This window comes from Papio anubis, chromosome 7 (assembly GCF_008728515.1).
Source record: "Papio anubis isolate 15944 chromosome 7, Panubis1.0, whole genome shotgun sequence".
NCBI classification, from domain to species: Eukaryota; Metazoa; Chordata; class Mammalia; order Primates; family Cercopithecidae; genus Papio; species Papio anubis.
Genome location: NC_044982.1, coordinates 152004633 through 152023380, shown reverse-complemented (window position 1 = coordinate 152023380; position 18748 = coordinate 152004633). Strand labels below are relative to the sequence as shown.

General features: G+C 44.0%; 1 protein-coding gene across 3 annotated transcripts in view; it reads right to left on the bottom strand.

Annotated features, from left to right (window-relative positions):
• AQR (aquarius intron-binding spliceosomal factor) overlaps positions 1 to 15713 on the bottom strand; it is a 117152-nt gene extending 101439 nt beyond the window's left edge. The window contains exons 1-3 of one of the 3 annotated variants that reach the window (XM_021940400.2): positions 15443 to 15713; positions 10700 to 10756; positions 6969 to 7009 (exon numbers count right to left, since the gene is read on the bottom strand). Coding sequence is in view for 1 of the 3 variants with exons in the window: in XM_009209877.4 (XP_009208141.2) it covers positions 6969 to 7009; positions 10700 to 10756; positions 15443 to 15517 (173 nt within the window). In the remaining 2 variants the exon portion in view is untranslated. Of the gene's footprint in view, positions 1 to 6968; positions 7010 to 10699; positions 10757 to 15442 lie in introns of those variants that run through there. The other 2 variants (XM_009209877.4, XM_021940399.2) reach the window with 2 other exon arrangements.
• Between the last annotated feature and the right edge of the window lie 3035 nt (positions 15714 to 18748).

Sequence of the window (18748 nt, the reverse complement as noted above, 5' to 3'; positions counted from 1 at the left end):
GCAAAAGCACTAAGACAGAATACTGCCTAAGTACTGGCTTCTACAGCCAGCCAAGATGCTAAGTGGATAGGCCATCTTGAGTGACACACTCTAGATCTCCAACTGCAGACATTTCACTTGAATTAACTGTATGTTAGACAACAGAATTCACTCACTGCCCACTATACACAAAACTCTACATTTAATTTCTTCAGTCACAAACAGGACCTCATGATAAAAAAGAGAAAATCCTGGCTCACGAGATAGAATACCAGTGTTCTAGTAATGACTCAGTGTTACTTTGACAATGTCTTTTAAACATTCTTTTTCTATTTTTTTCTTTTTTATCGAGACAGAGTCTTGCTCTATCGTCCACCCTGGAGTGCAGTGGTGCGATCTCGGTACACTGCAACCTCCGCCTCCCAGGCTCAAGCAGTTCTTGTGCCTCAGACTCCCGAGTAGCTGGGATTACAGTCACGTGCCACTACACCTGGCAAATGTTTTGTATTTGTAGTAGAGATAGGGGTTTCCCCATGTTGTCCAGGCTGGTCTCGAACTCCTGAGCTCAGGTGATCCACCCACCTCAGTCTCCAAAAATGCTAGGATTACAGGCGTGAGCTACCACACCTGACGTCTTTTAAACATTCTGCAATTCAGTTTCCTCATGTATAAAAATGGTAGAGCAGCCAACTTTCCTTTATAACTACAGAAGTGAAAAATAAGTCTTTTTTTTTTTTTTGGAGGCAGAGCTTGCTCTATTGCCTAGGCTAGAGTACAGTGGCACAAACACAGCTCACTGTAGTCTCAATCTCCCAGGCTCAAGCGATCCTCCCACCTCAGCCTCTCAAATAGCTGGGACTACAGGCACGTGCAACCATGTCCAGCTAATTTTTTTGATTTTTAGTAGAAATGAGGTCTCACTATGTTGACCAGACTGGTTTCAAACTCCTGAGCTCAAGTAATCCTCCCACCTCGGCCTCCCGAAGTGCTGGGATTACAGGCACAAGCCACCATGCCTGGCCTTGAAAAATAAGTCTTGATGTGTCAAAATAAAGCAAAAGCAGTCTGAAAAACATTCAATTCCTCTTCTAGCAATCTCAGTGGTATTCATTAAATTTGGAGTTTTATACCTTTGCCAGTGAACTCTCTGAGACAGATAAAGTGAACAGCTTAACTGAAAGTGTACTTATATAAAAACAGGTCCATGAACTAGATACCACATCAGAAGAATTTTAAAGGTAAGTATGGAAGGCTGGGCACGGTGGCTAATGCCTGCAATCCTAACACTTTGAGGCCAAGAAGGGTGGATTACCTGAGCTCAGGGGTTCCAGACCAGCATGGGCAACACGGTGGAACACCATCTCTACTAAAATACAAAAAATTAGCCGGGTGTGGCAGCATGTGCCTATAGTTCCAGCTACACAGGAGGCTGAGGCAGGAGAATTGCTTGAACTCGGGAGGCGGAGGTTGCAGTGGGCTGAGATTGTGCCACTGCACTCCAGCCTGGGTGACAGAGTGAGATTCCATCTCAAAAACATAAATAAATAAATAAAAATAAGTATGAAAAGTTACAAACAATAACCACAAATATAAATAATTTGAAGGATTTTTGGACGGTTTTTTTTTAAGTTACCAGTATTTACTGAGAGCATGCATTATGCCTCACACTGTGCCAAGGACTTAACGTGCATTTCATTAAATCCTTCCAAAGCTGAATAATTTATGTATGACAAACTGGGTCTATTACTGTATCATTAAAAATGATAAGAAAAAAGAGAAGGGGCCACACAAATGAGAGTTCTTTTCTACTACATTCCCACCTACCCCAACAACTTCCTCTTCTGGGACATGACTGTGTGAAACATGAGGTCTGCAGCTGTGGCATCCCCACCACAATCATACGGAAAAAATCAATAAAACCTTTTGACAAGACTGACAAAGGCCTTGACATTATTAACTTCTGAGCTGGCTACTTCTAGATCTATTAAGTAGATGATTAAAACAATAAATAATAACAGTGAACAAAAGAAGCCAGCCACACGAGGCACAGTGGCTCATGTCTGTAATCCCAGCACTTTGGGAGGCCAAGCATGCAAATTACCTGAGGTCAGGAGTTCGAGACTAGCCTGACCAATATGGCGAAACCCCATCTCTACTAAAAATACAAAAAATGAGCCGGGTGTGGTGGCGGGCACCTGTAATCCCAACTACTCGGGAGGCTGAGGCAGGAGAATTGTTTGAAGCCGGGATGTGGAGGTTGCAGTGAGCCGAGATCACGCCACTGTGCTCCAGCCTGGGCGGCAAGAGCGAAACTCCATCTCAAAAAAAAAAAAGAAGCTAGCCACAAAAGAATACATAGTGTGTGATTCTATTTATTTATTTAAAGTTGAAAAAGAACCAAAATTATAGTGTTCTTGTTTGCATACTTACATATTATAATGATAAAGAAAAGGAACAAGCAGAGAGCTTCTGCAACACGACAATGTTCGTGGAGTTTTTCAGCCTAGGTGGTGGTTATGAATTATTACTATAATTCGTAAGTCTACACATTTGTTTTACACTCTTTTCTGTGTTACATTTCATAATAAAAGAGTCCATACATTTCAAATAAAAATAAACACTTTGGCAAAAGTAAATTACTCTGTAAATCACCCTTTTTGAAAGCATAAAAACCACTTAGTTGATTCATAACAGGATTACACATCATACCAAAGTGTACTAGTTAAGAGGTTTCTAGAAGGCAAAGGACTCTTATTTAAGAACAGAGTATTCAAGGTCAGGCACGGTGGCTCACACCTATAATCCCAGCACTTTGGGAGGCTGAGGTGGGCGGATCACCTGAGGTCAGGAGTTTGAGACTAGCCTGGCCAACATGGTGAAACCCTGTCTCTACTAAAATACAAAAAATTAGCAGGGCACGGTGGCACATGCCTGTAATCCCAGCTACTCAGGAGTCTGAACCAGGAGAATTGCTTGAACCCAGGAGGCAGAGATTGCAGTGAGTCGAGATTGCGTCACTGTACTCCAGCCTGGGCAACAAGGGTGAAACTCCATCTCAATAAAATAAAAGAACAGAGCAGAAAAAAAAAAAAAAAAAGAACCAGGGAACCAGGATTCAATACCTGGTGTGCCTCTACTGGGAAGCATCTTGGGCAAGTTATTTAACCTCTCTACTTCAGTTTCCTTATCCATAAAATGAGGATAATAATATTGTTATGGGTTGTTGTGGGAATAAACGAGCTAGATGCTTATAGCAGAATGCAAGGTGCTTAGAGTAGAATTTGGCACATAGTAAGCACTTAACTATTATTTTTAAAATATTTTAAAAATCAAACTTGGATTAAGAATTCATTAAGATAAGCCTGCCAAATCTGATAATGGCAAGAACAGCAAAAATGAATCAATTGTGTAATGTACCATACAGTAACATGGCTGTTACATCAAGCCATTCCCCCAATACTGAAAATGCCATGAGCACATAGCGCAGCAATATAATTTCCTCAGGACCTAGCCTAAACAATTGGTCACTTAAATTTTTTTTTTCTTTTTTGAGACAGTCTCGCTCTGTCACCCAGGCTGCAGTGCAATGGCACAATTTCTGCTCACTGCAACCTCCGCCTCCCGGGTTCAAGAAATTCTTCTGCCTCAGCCTCCCGAGTAGCTAGGATTACAGGTGTATGCCACCACACCCAGCTGATTTTTATATTTTTAGTAGAGACAGGGTTTTACCATGTTAAATTTTTAAATACATACTACAGTTTATGTATTACAGAAGTACACTTAGAAATAAAAAACGTGGGCCGGGCGCGGTGGCTCAAGCCTGTAATCCCAGCACTTTGGGAAGCCGAGACAGGCGGATCATGAGGGCAGGAGATCGAGACCATCCTGGCGAACACGGTGAAACCCCGTCTCTACTAAAAAGTACAAAAAAAAAATAGCCGGGCGAGGTGGCGGATGCCTGTAGTCCCAGCTACTGGGGAGCCTGAGGCAGGAGAATGGCGTGAACCCGGGAGGCGGAGCTTGCAGTGAGCTGAGATCTGGCCACTGTACTCCAGCCTGGGCGACAGAGCGAGACTCCGTCTCAAAAAAAAAAAAAGAAATAAAAAACGTGGGCCGGGTACGGTAGCTCACGCCTGTAATCCCAGCACTTTGGGAGGTCGAGGCAGGCGGATCACCTGAGGTTGGGAGTTCAAGACCGACCTGACGAACGTGGAGAAACCCCATCTCTAATAAAAATATAAAATTAGCCGGGTGTGGTGGAGCATGCCTGTAATCCCTGCTACTCGAGAGGCTGAAGCAGGAGAATCACTTGAACCTAGGAGGCGGAGGTTGCAGTGAGCTGAGATTGCGCCATTGCAAACCAGCCTAGGCAACAAGATCGAAACTCCATCTCAAAAAAACATTAAAAAATAATAATAATAATAAACGTGTACAAGATAAGAAAATGACTGTTAAAAGTGCCACAATAAATCTTAGCCATGCCAAAGACAGCAACTTCTTTCAGAACTAAGAATAACATAGGGGCTGGGTGTGGTGGCTAATTCCTATAATCCCAGCACTTTGGGAGGTCAAGGCGGCAGACTGCTTGAGCTCAGGAGTGAGACCAGCCTGGGCAACATGGCGAAACCCTGTTTCTACCAAAAATACAAAAAGAATTAGCTGGGCATGGTGGTTTGCACCTGTGGTCCCAGCTACTCAGGAGGCTAAGGTTGGGGGATCGCTTGAGCCCAGGAGGCAGAGGTTGCAATGAGCTGAGATCACACCACTGCACTCAAATCTGGGTGAAAGAGAGCAACCCTGTCACACATACACACACAAAAAGTAGCCAAATGTATACGGCTTAAAAATCATTAGCAGCTTTTAGTTGTTATAAAAAATCACCTCTGAAGAAGAAATATTAATAGCAAGGGTTTAAATGAAAAAATAAACAATCACTTTCCACTGGAGTGAAAACCCATTCTGAAGATTCAAAATAATTTTCAAATTATATAACCTTAATATAGAAGAAAAAAATGATGCTAGAATAAATCCACCCACTCGTCTTTAGTTTTCTCAAGAAATTTCATTCATACTCACCTTCAGACCAACAGGCCATATGTTACAAATCTGCTCAAATGTCCTACCTTCAGCAAGAATTTGACTAATTATTCTGAAATACCAGCCCTTGTCATTATCCTCTAACCACACTTTAATTCATAGCACTTACTATCTCCTGACATTACATTGTATATAGATATATAGATATATACATCTGTCTGTGTGACCCACTAGAATGTAACCTCCAGGAGAGCAGGGACTCTATCTCCCCTCTTTTCTGTTGTATTGTTAGCATTGAAATGGTGGCTAATACAAAGTAGGCTCAACTCAGTCTCTTTTTGTTGTTTGTCTTGAGACAGGGTCTCACTCTGTCACCCAGGCTGGAGTGCAGCGGTACGATTGTGGCTCACTGCACCCTTAACCTCCTGGGCTCAGGTGATCCGCCCACTTCATCCTCTTGAGTAACTGAGCTACAGCCATATGCCACCATGTCCAGTTAATTTTTTGTATTTTTTCTAGACACAGGGTTTTGCCATGTTGCTCAAACTGGTCCTGAACTACTTACTGGGCTCGAGCAATCCACCCACCTCGACCTCCCAAGGTGCTGGGATTACACGCATGAGCCACCATGCCCAGCCAACCCAATCTCTTTTGAGCTATACACCTGGATACCCAACTGCTTATTCCATATCTCCATCTTCATGGCTCTTACGTAGCTAGAATTCCAGATATTCAAAAGTGAAATAATGATCTACACCCAATCCTATCCCCAACAACGTGGCAAAAGTCAGTAATAGCATCACTAATCACTCAGCAACTTAAGCAAAAAATTTTAGGATCTTCTTAGATTTCTCCTTTTCCCACATCTGCCACATCCAAACATCAAGTCTTTCCACTTCCATCTTTCTCAAATGGACAATTCCTCTCCCAACTTTCCACGCAAGTCAAATCTATGACATCTTGAAGCTGACTACTACAATGCTCACCTAACTAATTCCCTGCCTCTTGCTCCCTCCAAATCCAAATTGCTGGGTGCAGTGGCTAATGCCTGTAATCCCAGCACAGCACTTTGGGAGGCTGAGGCGGGTGGATCACTTAGGGCCAGGAGTTTGAGACCAGCCTGGCCAACATGATGAAACCCTGTCTCAAAAAAAGTAAAAAAAAAAAAAAAAAAAAAATCTCTTTTTCAAATACCACTGTGCTTACAACTCTTCTTAATTCCTACTGTTTTCCAAATAAAGGACAAAATCCTGAAGATGGTCTTTGACCCATTTAGTCAAATATCCTTTTAAAATACTCACTGGGCATACATGTCTGCAGGTGCATATATAAAAAGATACCTAAGATACATTGTTAAATTTTTTAAAAGAAGCATACTGAAAAAATGGCATGTAGAGTACAAACCCTTTTGTGTTTGAAAATCATGAAGGGGTGGGGAATAGAACAGATGTATATGAATCATATACATGAACCAGGGATTGGGGGCAGAAAAGATGATTTATTGAAACTCACCCCTTACAGCATATTGCTCAAAAATAATTTTTATCACTTGTGTTTATTATTATACATTTTATACATTACATATATATGCTACATTATTGTAAATTTAATATTGTCTTACTTTCATAACTTTTTAAGAATATTTTTAAAAAGTGAATCAGAAATAAGAAAATTAATACTAGTTGAACTGAAATAAAATCTTCATGTTTACTTTTTCTCAAATTCCATCTAAATCCAAATAAACGCTATGGGATTTGATACCTCTAATCTGAGCCAAAAGTTAGAAGGCAAAAAATAATTTATGACTCTTCAGCACCTAAAGTTTTTCTAGTCAATTTGATGACCAATTTGAAACAGAAAAAAAGGTTCAAGTTATGACCACATAGAAATTCAGCCAAGATCCAACTTGGTCCACCCCAATCACATTGTATAAAATTTAAACTCATTCCTACCTTGATTTGACAATCTCTTTTTCATATATATCTTCAATAACCTGTTATCAAAAATATAAAAATGTAGTATCTCAACAACTTTTTTCAACTCTAAATTGATAGTTTTTAATGAGTGAGATTATATAAAGTAAGTTGGTTTAGGAAAGCCATCAAATATTACTGCTATTGAAATAACAAGAGATTTTAAAAATAATCCCATTATATTTCTCAAGATGTGAAATTAAAAGAAAGCAAGGTAGAAAAAACAAATAATAAAACAGAGCCCTAGATTCATTAAAATGATGTGCTTACAAACATTTTTAGGGAAAATAAAAATTCACAAGATCAGGATATTTTTAAACTTAAAGTATATAAATGTTATCAAACTCCATTTAAGAGTCATAACTGTGTGCCTTCAAAACCCACAGAGAAAATAAGTTAAAAGTGTGAAGACATAACAGACACAAAAAAACTGTTACATCTCATTATCCAAAGGAATATGATAAAGGTTCAGAATTTCCATTCATTTGCGTGAAGGTGGGCAGAATGGTGTACTACCTAAGAATTCAGACTCTGGCCAGGCACGGTGGCTCCCGTCTGTAATCCCAGCACTTAGGAGGCCAAAGAGGGAGGATCAGGTCAAGAGATCAAGACCATCCTGGCCAACATGGTGAAACCCTGTCTCTACTAAAAATGCAAATATTAGCTGGGCGTGGTGGCGCACGCCTGCAGTCACAACTACTTGGGAGGCTGAGGCAGAAGAATCAACTTGAACCCGGAAGGCAGAGGTTGCAGTGAACCAAGATCGCACCACTGCTCTCCATCCAGCCTGGCGACAGGGTGAAACTCCGTCTCAAAATAAAATAAAAAATAAAAAAAAAAGAATTCAGACTCTGGAATTGCACATCTCAAAAAAAAAAAAAAAAAAAAAAAAAAAAGAACTCAGACTCTGGAATTGGAAGCGTGGTTCAATGCATCTGCCTTCACTACTGATGGCTAGAACTCTTGGGCAAGCGTCTGACCTCTCTAAGGTTCAGTTTCCTTACCCACAAAACAGATCTACTAATACAAACTATCACACAGGGTTATTGCAAATAAAATAAGACAGGGTATACAAACAATTAGTACAAATACTGGCACACAGTGAGCCTTCAGTAACAGTTATCAATAGCAGCAGTAGCAGTGCTAGCATAAATAACAGTAAAAACAATACTACCGTAAAATTATAATATAATATTATTGTATGGTAACTATGATGTCTTTTTTTTTTTTTTGAGATAGGGTCTCACTCTGCCACGCAGGTTGGAGTGTAGCAGTGCAATTACAGCTCATTGCAACCTCTGCCTTCCAGGCTCAAGTATCCTCCCACCTCAGCCTCCTAAGTAGTGGGACCACAGGCATACACCGCCATAACCAGCTAATTTTTTGTATTTTTGGTAGAAATAGGGTTTCACCATGTTGCCCAGGTTGGTCTTGACCTCCTGAGGTCAAGTGATCTGCCGCCTCAGCCTCCCAAAGCGCTGGGATTACAGGCATGAGCCATGGTGCCTAGACTATAACATCTTTTAACTGCTCCAAGTATATTTGTGAAATAAGTATTTGTAGGCCGGGCGCGGTGGCTCATGCCTGTAATCCCAGCACTTTGGGAGGCTGAGGCGGGCGGATCACGAGGTCAGGAGATGGAGACCATAGTGAAACCCTGTCTCTACTAAAAATACAAAAAATTAGCCGGGCGCGGTGGCGGGCGCCTGTAGTCCCACCTGCTCGGGAGGCTGAGGCAGGAGAATGGCGTGAACCCGGGAGGCGGAGCTTGCAGTGAGCTGAGATCCGGCCACTGCACTCCAGCCTGGGCGACAGAGCGAGACTCCGTCTCAAAAAAAAAAAAAAATAAGTATTTGTAAGTGCTAAGGGGAAGGAGGTGATGAAGAAAACAAGTCTTGTTTAATCTAGATGAAATTCTGTTATTGTTTTCATCAAATTTCAAATTAAATAATAAAATAAAGATTACTGGTTGGCCAGGTGTGGTGGCTCAAGCCTGTAATCCCACCACTTTGGGAGGCCAAGGCGGGCGGATCAGCTGAGGTCAGGAGTTTGAGACCAGCCTGGCCAACATGGTGAAAACCCATCTCTACTAAAAATACAAAAATTAGCAGGGCGTGGTGGCATGCATCCGTAATCCCAGCCACTCAGAAGGCTGAGGCAGAAGAATCGCTTGAACCCAGGAGCCAGAGGCTGCAGTGAGCTAGGATCATGCCACTGCACTCCAGACTGGGTGAAAAGAGCAAGACTCCATCTCAAAAAAAAAAAAATGATTACTGGCAAAACATATACTCATAAGAATTTAAGTTCAAATAAAGAAATTTTGGGTAAAAATTTCAGTTTTACCAACAGTGCCTAAAGCATCACCATTAAATTTATAATGGCAGAGCTTAAGAGTCTTCATTACTTGTTGAATGGTATACAATACGTCAACATCTGTTTCATTTAAAGACCTCACTCTCTTTTTTTTTTTTTTTTTTTTGACGGTGTCTCACTTTGTCTCCCAGGCTGGAGTGCAGTGGCGCGATCTCGGCTCACTGCAAGCTCCGCCCCCCGGGTTCACGCCATTCTCCCGCCTCAGCCTCCCAAGTAGCTGGGACTACAGGCGCCCACTACCGCGCCCGGCTAGTTTTTTGTATTTTTAGTAGAGACGGGGTTTCACCATGTTAGCCAGGATAGTCTCGATCTCCTGACCTTGTGATCCACCCGCCTCGGCCTCCCAAAGTGCTGGGATTACAGGCTTGAGCCACCGCGCCCGGCCAAGACCTCACTCTCTTTAAGAGACAGGGTCTCATTCTGTTTTCCAGGCTGGAGTGCAGTAGCCTGATTACAGTTCACTTCAGCCTCAAACTCCTGGGCTCAGTGAGTCATCCTTCCACTTCAGCTTCCAGCAACTGAGACTACATGTATGAGTCACCTCATCAAGTCAATTTTTTAAATTTTTTTGTAGAGGCAAGATCTCACTACTGTCCAGTCTAGTCTCAAACTCCTGGCTTCAGGTGATCTTCCTTCGTTCGCCTCCCAAAGCACTAGGATTACAGGCATAAGCCACCACACCTGGTCTTAGACCTCTCTTTAAGAACCTATTTGAATGAGAATTAACCCTATATTTGGGAATTTGTCGTATTATTTGTTCTAAATTGCTTCAGTTGGACTTATTCAATTGAGTAAGTTCAATTCCCTTATTGAATATTACTGGACTTCAGTTATTACACTATACAACTCCTGCTTCTTCCATCTTTATTATAGACCTTTACCTCATTCACCACTCTAAAAACAAGATAACACAACAGATTTAATCCTAAATGAACTATCAAAAACTTGTACCAAAATTTCTGTATATTTACAAAGATACTTATTACATGATCATTTATAACAATGATAAATTAAAAACAATCTAAGAATCTATAAACAGAAAAACAGTTAAGTAAATTATACACATACACTTTTTTTTTTAAGGTTTAAAGAAAATACAACAAAATGGTAAGACAGGTTATCTCTGGGTAGTGATTATTTTCTTATGGTGTAGTTTCTATGTCTTCCAAATTTCCTAACATAAATAATTGCTAAATTTGATAAGCAAAAAATTGCATTTTTTGTAGATTCTTAGGTTGTTTTTAATTTTTAAAAAATTATGGAAAGCTTTTGTTGAAATAACCCTTTAAAAGGAGTGTAACTTCTTAAGAATTATGTTGCAAACCCAAAATACTTACCTTTATATCAAAAGGTGATTTCTTCTTGATGTGGGGAGCCCAGTATTTACACGCTAACTGCAAAAGTAAATAGTATAAACAGTAAGTCACAAACTCATGCCATTGTAGAGCTGGAAGACAGATCATTTAGTGATAAGCTGTTTCTTAACAAGGCCCTACTGGGCACTGGGGGACAGAGTAAATCTGAAGGGACTATACAGGCATACAGGCCAGTTGGCATCCTTGACCCCAAACCACTAAATGCCAGTAATGCTTTGCACTACAACATGCCACTGTGATTTAAACAAATAAAAAAATCCTCTCCAACCACCCCTAGGGAAACAATACAGCTCAGTTAATAACCACAGAGCCAAACATCTTCAGCCTACCAATAAGGAAACCCTGGTCTAGAAAAAATAAGTGACCTGCCCAAGATTACAGTTGGTTAATAGTTGAGCAAGTATTACAAATGATATTCAAAATCTTCATGAATACTTTCTAAAATAATGAGCCTTTAAATGATTACTTCACACCCATAACAAAATCTTTTTTTTTTTTTTTTTTGAGACGGAGTCTTGCTCTGTCACCCAGGCTGGAGTGCTGTGGCCGGATCTCAGCTCACTGCAAGCTCCGCCTCCCGGGTTCCCGCCATTCTCCTGCCTCAGCCTCCGGAGTAGCTGGGACTACAGGCGCCCGCCACCTCGCCCGGCTAGTTTTTTTGTATTTTTTAGTAGAGACGGGGTTTCACCGTGTTCGCCAGGATGGTCTCGATCTCCTGACCTCGTGATCCGCCCGTCTCGGCCTCCCAAAGTGCTGGGATTACAGGCTTGAGCCACCGCGCCCGGCCCAAAATCTTAAAAAAAAAAATTGTAGTCTATCAGCTGGTTATTACAGAGAATATAAGAGTTGGCATATTAGCCGGGCGCAATGGCTCACGCCTGTAATCCCAGCACTTTGGGAGGTTGAGGCAGGTGGATCACGAGGTCTGGAGTTGAAGACCAGCCTGTCCAACATAGTGAAACCCTGTATCTACTAAAAATTCAAAAATTAGCTGGGCGTGGTGGCACACACCTGTAATCCCAGCTACTCAGGAGGCTGAGGCAGAAGAATCACTTGAAAGCAAGAGGTGGAGGTTGCAGTGAGCCAAGATTGCACCATTGCACTCCAGCCTGGGCAGGCGACAGAGCGAGATTCTGTCTCAAAAAAAAACAAACTTGGCCGGGCGCGGTGGCTCAAGCCTGTAATCCCAGCACTTTGGGAGGCCGAGGCAGGCGGATCACGAGGTCAGGAGATCGAGACCATCCTGGCTAACACGGTGAAACCCCATCTCTACTAAAAAATACAAAAAACTAGCCGGGCGAGGTGGCGGGCGCCTGTAGTCCCAGCTACTCGGGAGGCTGAGGCAGGAGAATGGCGGGGACCCGGGAGGCGGAGCTTGCAGTGAGCTGAGATCTGGGCACTGCACTCCAGCCTGGGCGACAGAGCGAGACTCCATCTCAAAAAAAAAAAAAAACTTAAATTAAAAAAAAAAAGAGTTGGCATATTTCAGCAGATTAGGCTTTACCTGTGAACTGTGAAATTTAAACAAATATATAACTCTCTCTACATATTTAAAGAAACAGCATAGTCTTACTCATAGGGTTTTATTTTAAAACCCAATTATAATCTCTTTAAAAATAGAAAACTGGCAAGCACAAAGACTCAATATATTTATAAAAAGGTGACTGCAGTATCTGGCATATCAGAGGCACTCACAAAGTCTGATGGATAAATGGATGGACAAATGAAGCAAAATCTGAAATGTTACTTCTGTGAGGCTGTCCTCAATACTACCTGATGGCGACAATTGCTTTTTCATCTTCATTTTGTATATAACTCTTTATAATCTTACCTTTCTACATTATAAATATTTGATTGCTTATCCAACTTTCCTTCTCACTTAATTGGAATACTTAAGAGATGGGACCTGTTTTCTTTGCTTTCATAGCTCAGCGATAAACTGCACAGACAACACACTTAAAGAGCCTCCCAAGGAGTTAGGACACTGGCCCTGAGGAATAGCCTCTAAAAATATTACAGTAACTTCCTACTTAAATGACACCTTCCGGCCAGGTGTGGTGGCTCACGCCTGTAATCCCAGCACTCTGGGAGGCCGAGGCGGGTGGATCACCTGAGGTCAGGAGTTCAAGACCAGCCTTGCCAATATGGTAAAACCCCATCTCTACTAAAAATACAAAAATTAGGCCGGGCGCGGTGGCTCAAGCCTGTAATCCCAGCACTTTGGGAGGCCGAGACGGGCGGATCACGAGGTCAGGAGATCGAGACCATCCTGGCTAACACGGTGAAACCCCATCTCTACTAAAAAATACAAAAAACTAGCCGGGCGAAGTGGCAGGCGCCTGTGGTCCCAGCTACTCGGGAGGCTGAGGCAGGAGAATGGCGTAAACCCGGGAGGTGGAGCTTGCAGTGAGCTGAGATCCGGCCACTGCACTCCAGCCTGGGCGACAGAGCCAGACTCAGTCTCAAAAAAAAAAAAAAAAATACAAAAATTAGCCGGGCGTGGTGGTTGTGTACCTATAATCTCAGCTACTCGGGAGGCTGAGGCAGGAGAACCACTTGAACCTGGGAGGCGGAGATTGCAGTGAGCCAACACCAAGCCACTGCACTCCAGCCTGGGCAACAGAGCAAAACTCCATCTCAAAAATAAATAAATAAATAACACCTTCCCAAATTACCAATCACTCTCCAACTCAATAGAAAATCTTCACCTCACCCCCAGTTATTCTGGGGAGGATCTTGGTTCATTGCAACCTCCGCCTTCCGGGTTCAAGCAATTCTCTAGCCTCAGTCTCCTGAGAAGCTGGGATTACAGGCATGCGCCACCACGCCTGGATAATTCTGTATTTTTAGCAGAGACGGGGTTTCTCCATGTTGGTCAGGCTGGTCTCAAACTCTGACCGCAGGTGATCCACCTGCCTCGGCCTCCCAAAGTGCTGGTATTACAGGCATGAGCCACCGTGCCCGGTTGAAGATTTTAAGGACAGTCAGCCTTAGTGTAGTTCCCTGTAGTCCCAGCTACAAGGGAGGCTGAGGTGGAAGGATCACTTGAGCCCGGGCCTACCTTGAAAGAAGAAAAGGAAGGAAAGGAAGGGAGAGAGTAGAGACGGGGTTTTTCCATGTTGTTCTTGAGACTGAGTCTGGCTCTGTCGCCCAGGCTGGAGTGCGGTGGCCGGATCTCAGCTCACTGCAAGCTCCGCCTCCCGGGTTCACGCCATTCTCCTGCCTCAGCCTCCCGAGTAGCTGGGACTACAGGCGCCCGCCACTTCGCCCGGCTAGTTTTTTGTATTTTTTAGTAGAGACGGGGTTTCACCTTGTTAGCCAGGATGGTCTCGATCTCCTGACCTCGTGATCCGCCCGTCTCGGCCTCCCAAAGTGCTGGGATTACAGGCTTGAGCCACCGCGCCCGGCCGGAAGGCAGAGATTTTAAGAAGGCAAGTGATATGATGAGATTTGCACTTGTATAAAATCACTCGGAAAGCAACATGAAGAATGGGCTAGAGGAGAGCAAGAAGAAGAACAATATAACAGATTAGGATACCTTCGTCCAGGCAAAAAACAATGGCAACCAGGCTTAGGGTGACAGAGATGTAGAACACCAGATAGATTCCAAAGATACTCAGAATGTAGAAATGTAGGGATTAAGGGAGGATTCAAAATTTCTCCCTAGGCTTCTGCCCTGACAAATCTGTTGAGACAAGGAATAAAGAATAAAGAAGCAGGTGGGCATGATAACTTCTACACTGAACTACTTACACTCTTACGCAATTCGCAAATAAAAAGTAAGAATGAGGAATGATGCTGACAACCACAGGACTGTGTTTCCCTAGCCAAAGCCAACCGTGGCTCACAATGCAAGATAGTAAACAGATTCTAAATGAACGCTCTCCAACTACAGAATCACTCTCTTCTTAAATGGGTCTATTTGGAGGTGTCTTGTCAGTTTCTCATAGCTGCTCAAAAACTCAGGACACTCTACGGACCAGGAAAAAGCCTACTCCTACTTGAAGAGGCAGTCCAGCATCACTCTGCTGCGCAGGCTGCTTGACAGTCTCAGATAGATTGCGGTGTTCCCTCCTCTCTGAATCAATTGCTCCTGAGGCAAACTCCAATACAGCAAAACTCATAGAGTAGTTTTCTTTTTATGTGTATTTTTTTTTTTTTTTTTTTTTTGTTGAGACGGAGTCTCGCTCTGTCGCCCAGGCTGGAGTGCAGTGGCCGGATCTCAGCTCACTGCAAGCTCCGCCTCCCGGGTTCACGCCATTCTCCTGCCTCAGCCTCCCGAGTAGCTGGGACTACAGGCGCCCGCCACCTCGCCCGGCTAGGTTTTTTGTATTTTTTAGTAGAGACGGGGTTTCACCGTGTTAGCCAGGATGGTCTCCATCTCCTGACCTCGTGATCCGCCCGTCTCGGCCTCCCAAAGTGCCGGGATTACAGGCTTGAGCCACTGCGCCCGGCCTATGTGTCTTTCTTAGGCCACGAACCCCTCAGGCCAGGGCAACCCATCCACCACGGTATGCCCAGCACCTAGCGTAGCTGCCGGCACGGAGCTGATACTCAGCAAAAAAGACTTGTGTGAATGAATTAACAAACGAATGCCTCCTCCGTGCTCCTAGTCCTGGGGAAAAAAAAAAAAACCCACCACCAGGCCTCGGGGCCACGACGTCCTTACCACCTCACACATACACCAGACTCGCCCGAGCTCACCTGGGTCACGAACTCCGCGTTAATCTGGGACACTGTAGGGGCCACGATCTTCTTGGGCTGTGCAGGGGCTGCCATGGCAGCACTCTCCCCTCCACTCCGGTGGAAACGAAAGGACCGCCCTGGGCAGCGGCAAGCCTGGTCCACTCTCCCTAAGTTACGGCCGGGGCGCTTAACTCCGCGCTGAACAAACGTTGCGCGCCGGATATCCTCAGGCTTCAGAGTCCCATAGGGAACCCGTACTACAGCCCAAGCGTTCCCCGGGAAGCGGAATGGCGTGTAGCCGGAAGTTCATGCAGGCGTTGGGGCTGAGCTAGCGAGCCAAAAGCTTTGACCTCCTCCGTACGCGCCCTCTAGCGGGCGGCAGAGAGAAGACACCCCGCTGGCGGGATTAGGAGGGCAAGGCAGGGACCCGGTGGATGGTGTTGGATGGGGTTTCTCGTGGTTAGTGAGGAGCGGCGTGTGCGGTGAATGAGAATTTCGGTTTTTTTCAACCCCGAAGAAAAAACAAAACAAAACAAACAAACAAACAAACAAAAACAGCCTGGGAATATGGGCTGGTTTTTAACTGCCCTTAACAGTGTTGTAGTTTAGTTTTGTTTTTCTTGAGACGGCGTTTCGCTCTTGTTGCCCGGGCTGGAGTGCAGTGGCGCAATCTCGGCTCACTGCAACCTCCGCCTCCCGGGTTCAAGCGATTCTCCTGCCTCAGCCTCCCGAGTTGCTGGGATTACAGGGATTACAGGCATGCGCCACCACACCCGGCTAATTTTTGTATTTTTAGTAGAGATGGGGTTTCTCTATGTTGGTCAGGCTGGTCTCGAACTCCCCGACCTCAGGTGATCCACCTGCCTCGGCCTCCCAAAGGGCTGGGATTACAGGCCTTAACAGTTTTATGGCGGTAAAAATTGACATACCATAACCCAGCCGGGCACGGTGGCTCATGCCTGTAATCCCAGCATTTTGGGAGGCTGAAGCTGGCCGATTGCCTGAGGTCAGGAATTCGAGACCAACCTCGCTAACATGGTGAAACCCCGTCTCTACTAAAAAATACAAAAAAATTAGCCGGGCATGGTGGCGCTCGCCTATAGTCCCAGCTACTCGGATTCAGGAGAATCGCTTGAAGCAGGGAGGCAGAGGTTGCAGTGAGCCAAGATTGTGCCATTGCACTCCAGCCTGGTGACAGAGCGAGACTCGTCTCAAAAAACAAAAATAAAATAATAATAAAAATAATTGACATACAATAACCCACACATATTTAGGTTGTAAAATTTGATGCGTTTTGACATGAACATACATTTGTGAAACTGTTGCCAAAATCATGATAATGAGCCCCTAAAAATTTCCTCGTGCACTTTTGCAATCTGTACCTTTCACTATTCCCACCCACTTTCCAGGCAACCACTGATCTGCTTTCTGTCACCATAGTTTGCTTTTCGTGAAATTTTATATAAATGAAATAATACAGTGCATGCCTTCTTTCACTCAACGAAATGATTTTGAGACGGATTCATGTTGTTGCATGTATCAGTAGTTCATTCCTTTTTTATTGCTTAACATTCATTCCATTTTACTGGCATACCACAGTTTGATAAACTATTCATCTGCTGATAGACATCTGAGTTGTTCCAAGTTCTTAGTTATTACAAATAAAGCTGCTATGAGCATTTGTGTATAAGTCTTCATATGGACATATACTTCCTTTGCTCTTAAGTACCTAGGAGTGAAATATTTGGGTTATACGATAGGTATGCTTTTTTGTTTGTTTGTTTTGAGACGGAGTCTCGCTCTGTTGCCCAGGTTGGAGTGCAATGGCGTGATCTCGGCTCACTGCAACCTCTGCCTCCTGGGATCAAGAGATTCTCCTGCCTCAGGCTCCTAAGTAGCTGGGATTACGGGCGCACACCACCACACCCGGCTAGTTTTTGTATTTTTAGTAGAGACGGGGTCTCACCATGTTGGTCAGGCTGGTCTTGAACTCCTAAGCTGGTGATCTGCCTGCTTCGACCTCCCAAAGTGCTGGGATTACAGGCATGAGCCACCGCGCCCAGCAGATGTATGTTTAAGTTTTTTAGAAACTGCCTTCTTTCTGAAGTAGTACTATTTTACGTTCACATCAGGAGCATACAATTCTAGTTTCTTCTCCACTAACTTTTTTTTGTTTGAGATGGAGTCTCGCTCTGTCGCCCAGGCTGGTGTGCAGTGTCCTGATTTCGGCTCACTGCAAGCTCCGCCTCCCGGGTTCACGCCATTCTCCTGCCTCAGCCTCCCGTGTAGCTGGGACTACAGGCGCCCGCCACCGCGCTCTGCTGTTTTGTATTTTTAGTAGAGACGGGGTTTCACCGTGTTAGTCAGGATGGTCTCGATCTCCTGACCTCGTGATCCGCCCATCTCGGCCTCCTAAAGTGCTGGGATTACAGGTGTGAGCCACCGCGCCCGGATTTTTAACTTTTAAGTTCAGGGGTACATGTGCAGGATGTGCAGGTTTGTTACATAGGTAAAGGTGTGTCACAGGGGTTCACTGTACAGATTATTTCATCACTCAGGCATTAAGCCCAGTATACATTAGATATTTTTTCTGATCCTCTCCCTCTACCCACCCAACCCTCCGGTAGGCCCCAGTGGGCATTGTTCCCCTCCATGTGAATATGGACAATCTTTTAATTTTAGTCTTTATTTATTTATATATTTATTTTGAGATGGAGTCTCACTCTGTCACCCAGGCTGGAGTGCAGTGGCCAGATCCCAGCACACTGCAACCTCCAACTCCCAGGTTCAAGCAATTCTCCTGTCTCAGCCTCCCGAATAGCTGGGATTACAGGCGCACGCCACCACACCCAGCTAATTTTTGTGTGTGTGTGTGTTTTTTTTTTTTTAGTAGAGACGGGGTTTCACCAGGTTAGCCAGGATGGTCTTGATCTCCTGACCTCGTGATCCGCCCGTCTCAGCCTCCCGAAGTGCTGGGATTACAGGCATGAGCCACTGGGGGCACCCAGCCCCTAATTTTAGTCATTTTAATAGGTGTGTGATATATTGCATTGTGACTTTCATTTGCATTTCCCTAATGACTAATTGAGCATCTCTCCATGTGCTTATTTGCTATTCATATATCTTCTTTGGGGAAGCCTCTATTCATATTTTTTGCCCTTTTTAAAATTGAATAACTTGGTTTCTTATTACTGAGTTTGAATGCACACCCTTACCATTCCCAAATCCATACATAAATTAAACATGTGTCTCTAGTTAAACTCTCCCTGGATGAACACATGCAAGAAACTGATAACACCAGTGTTTCCAAGAAGGAGGAACTGT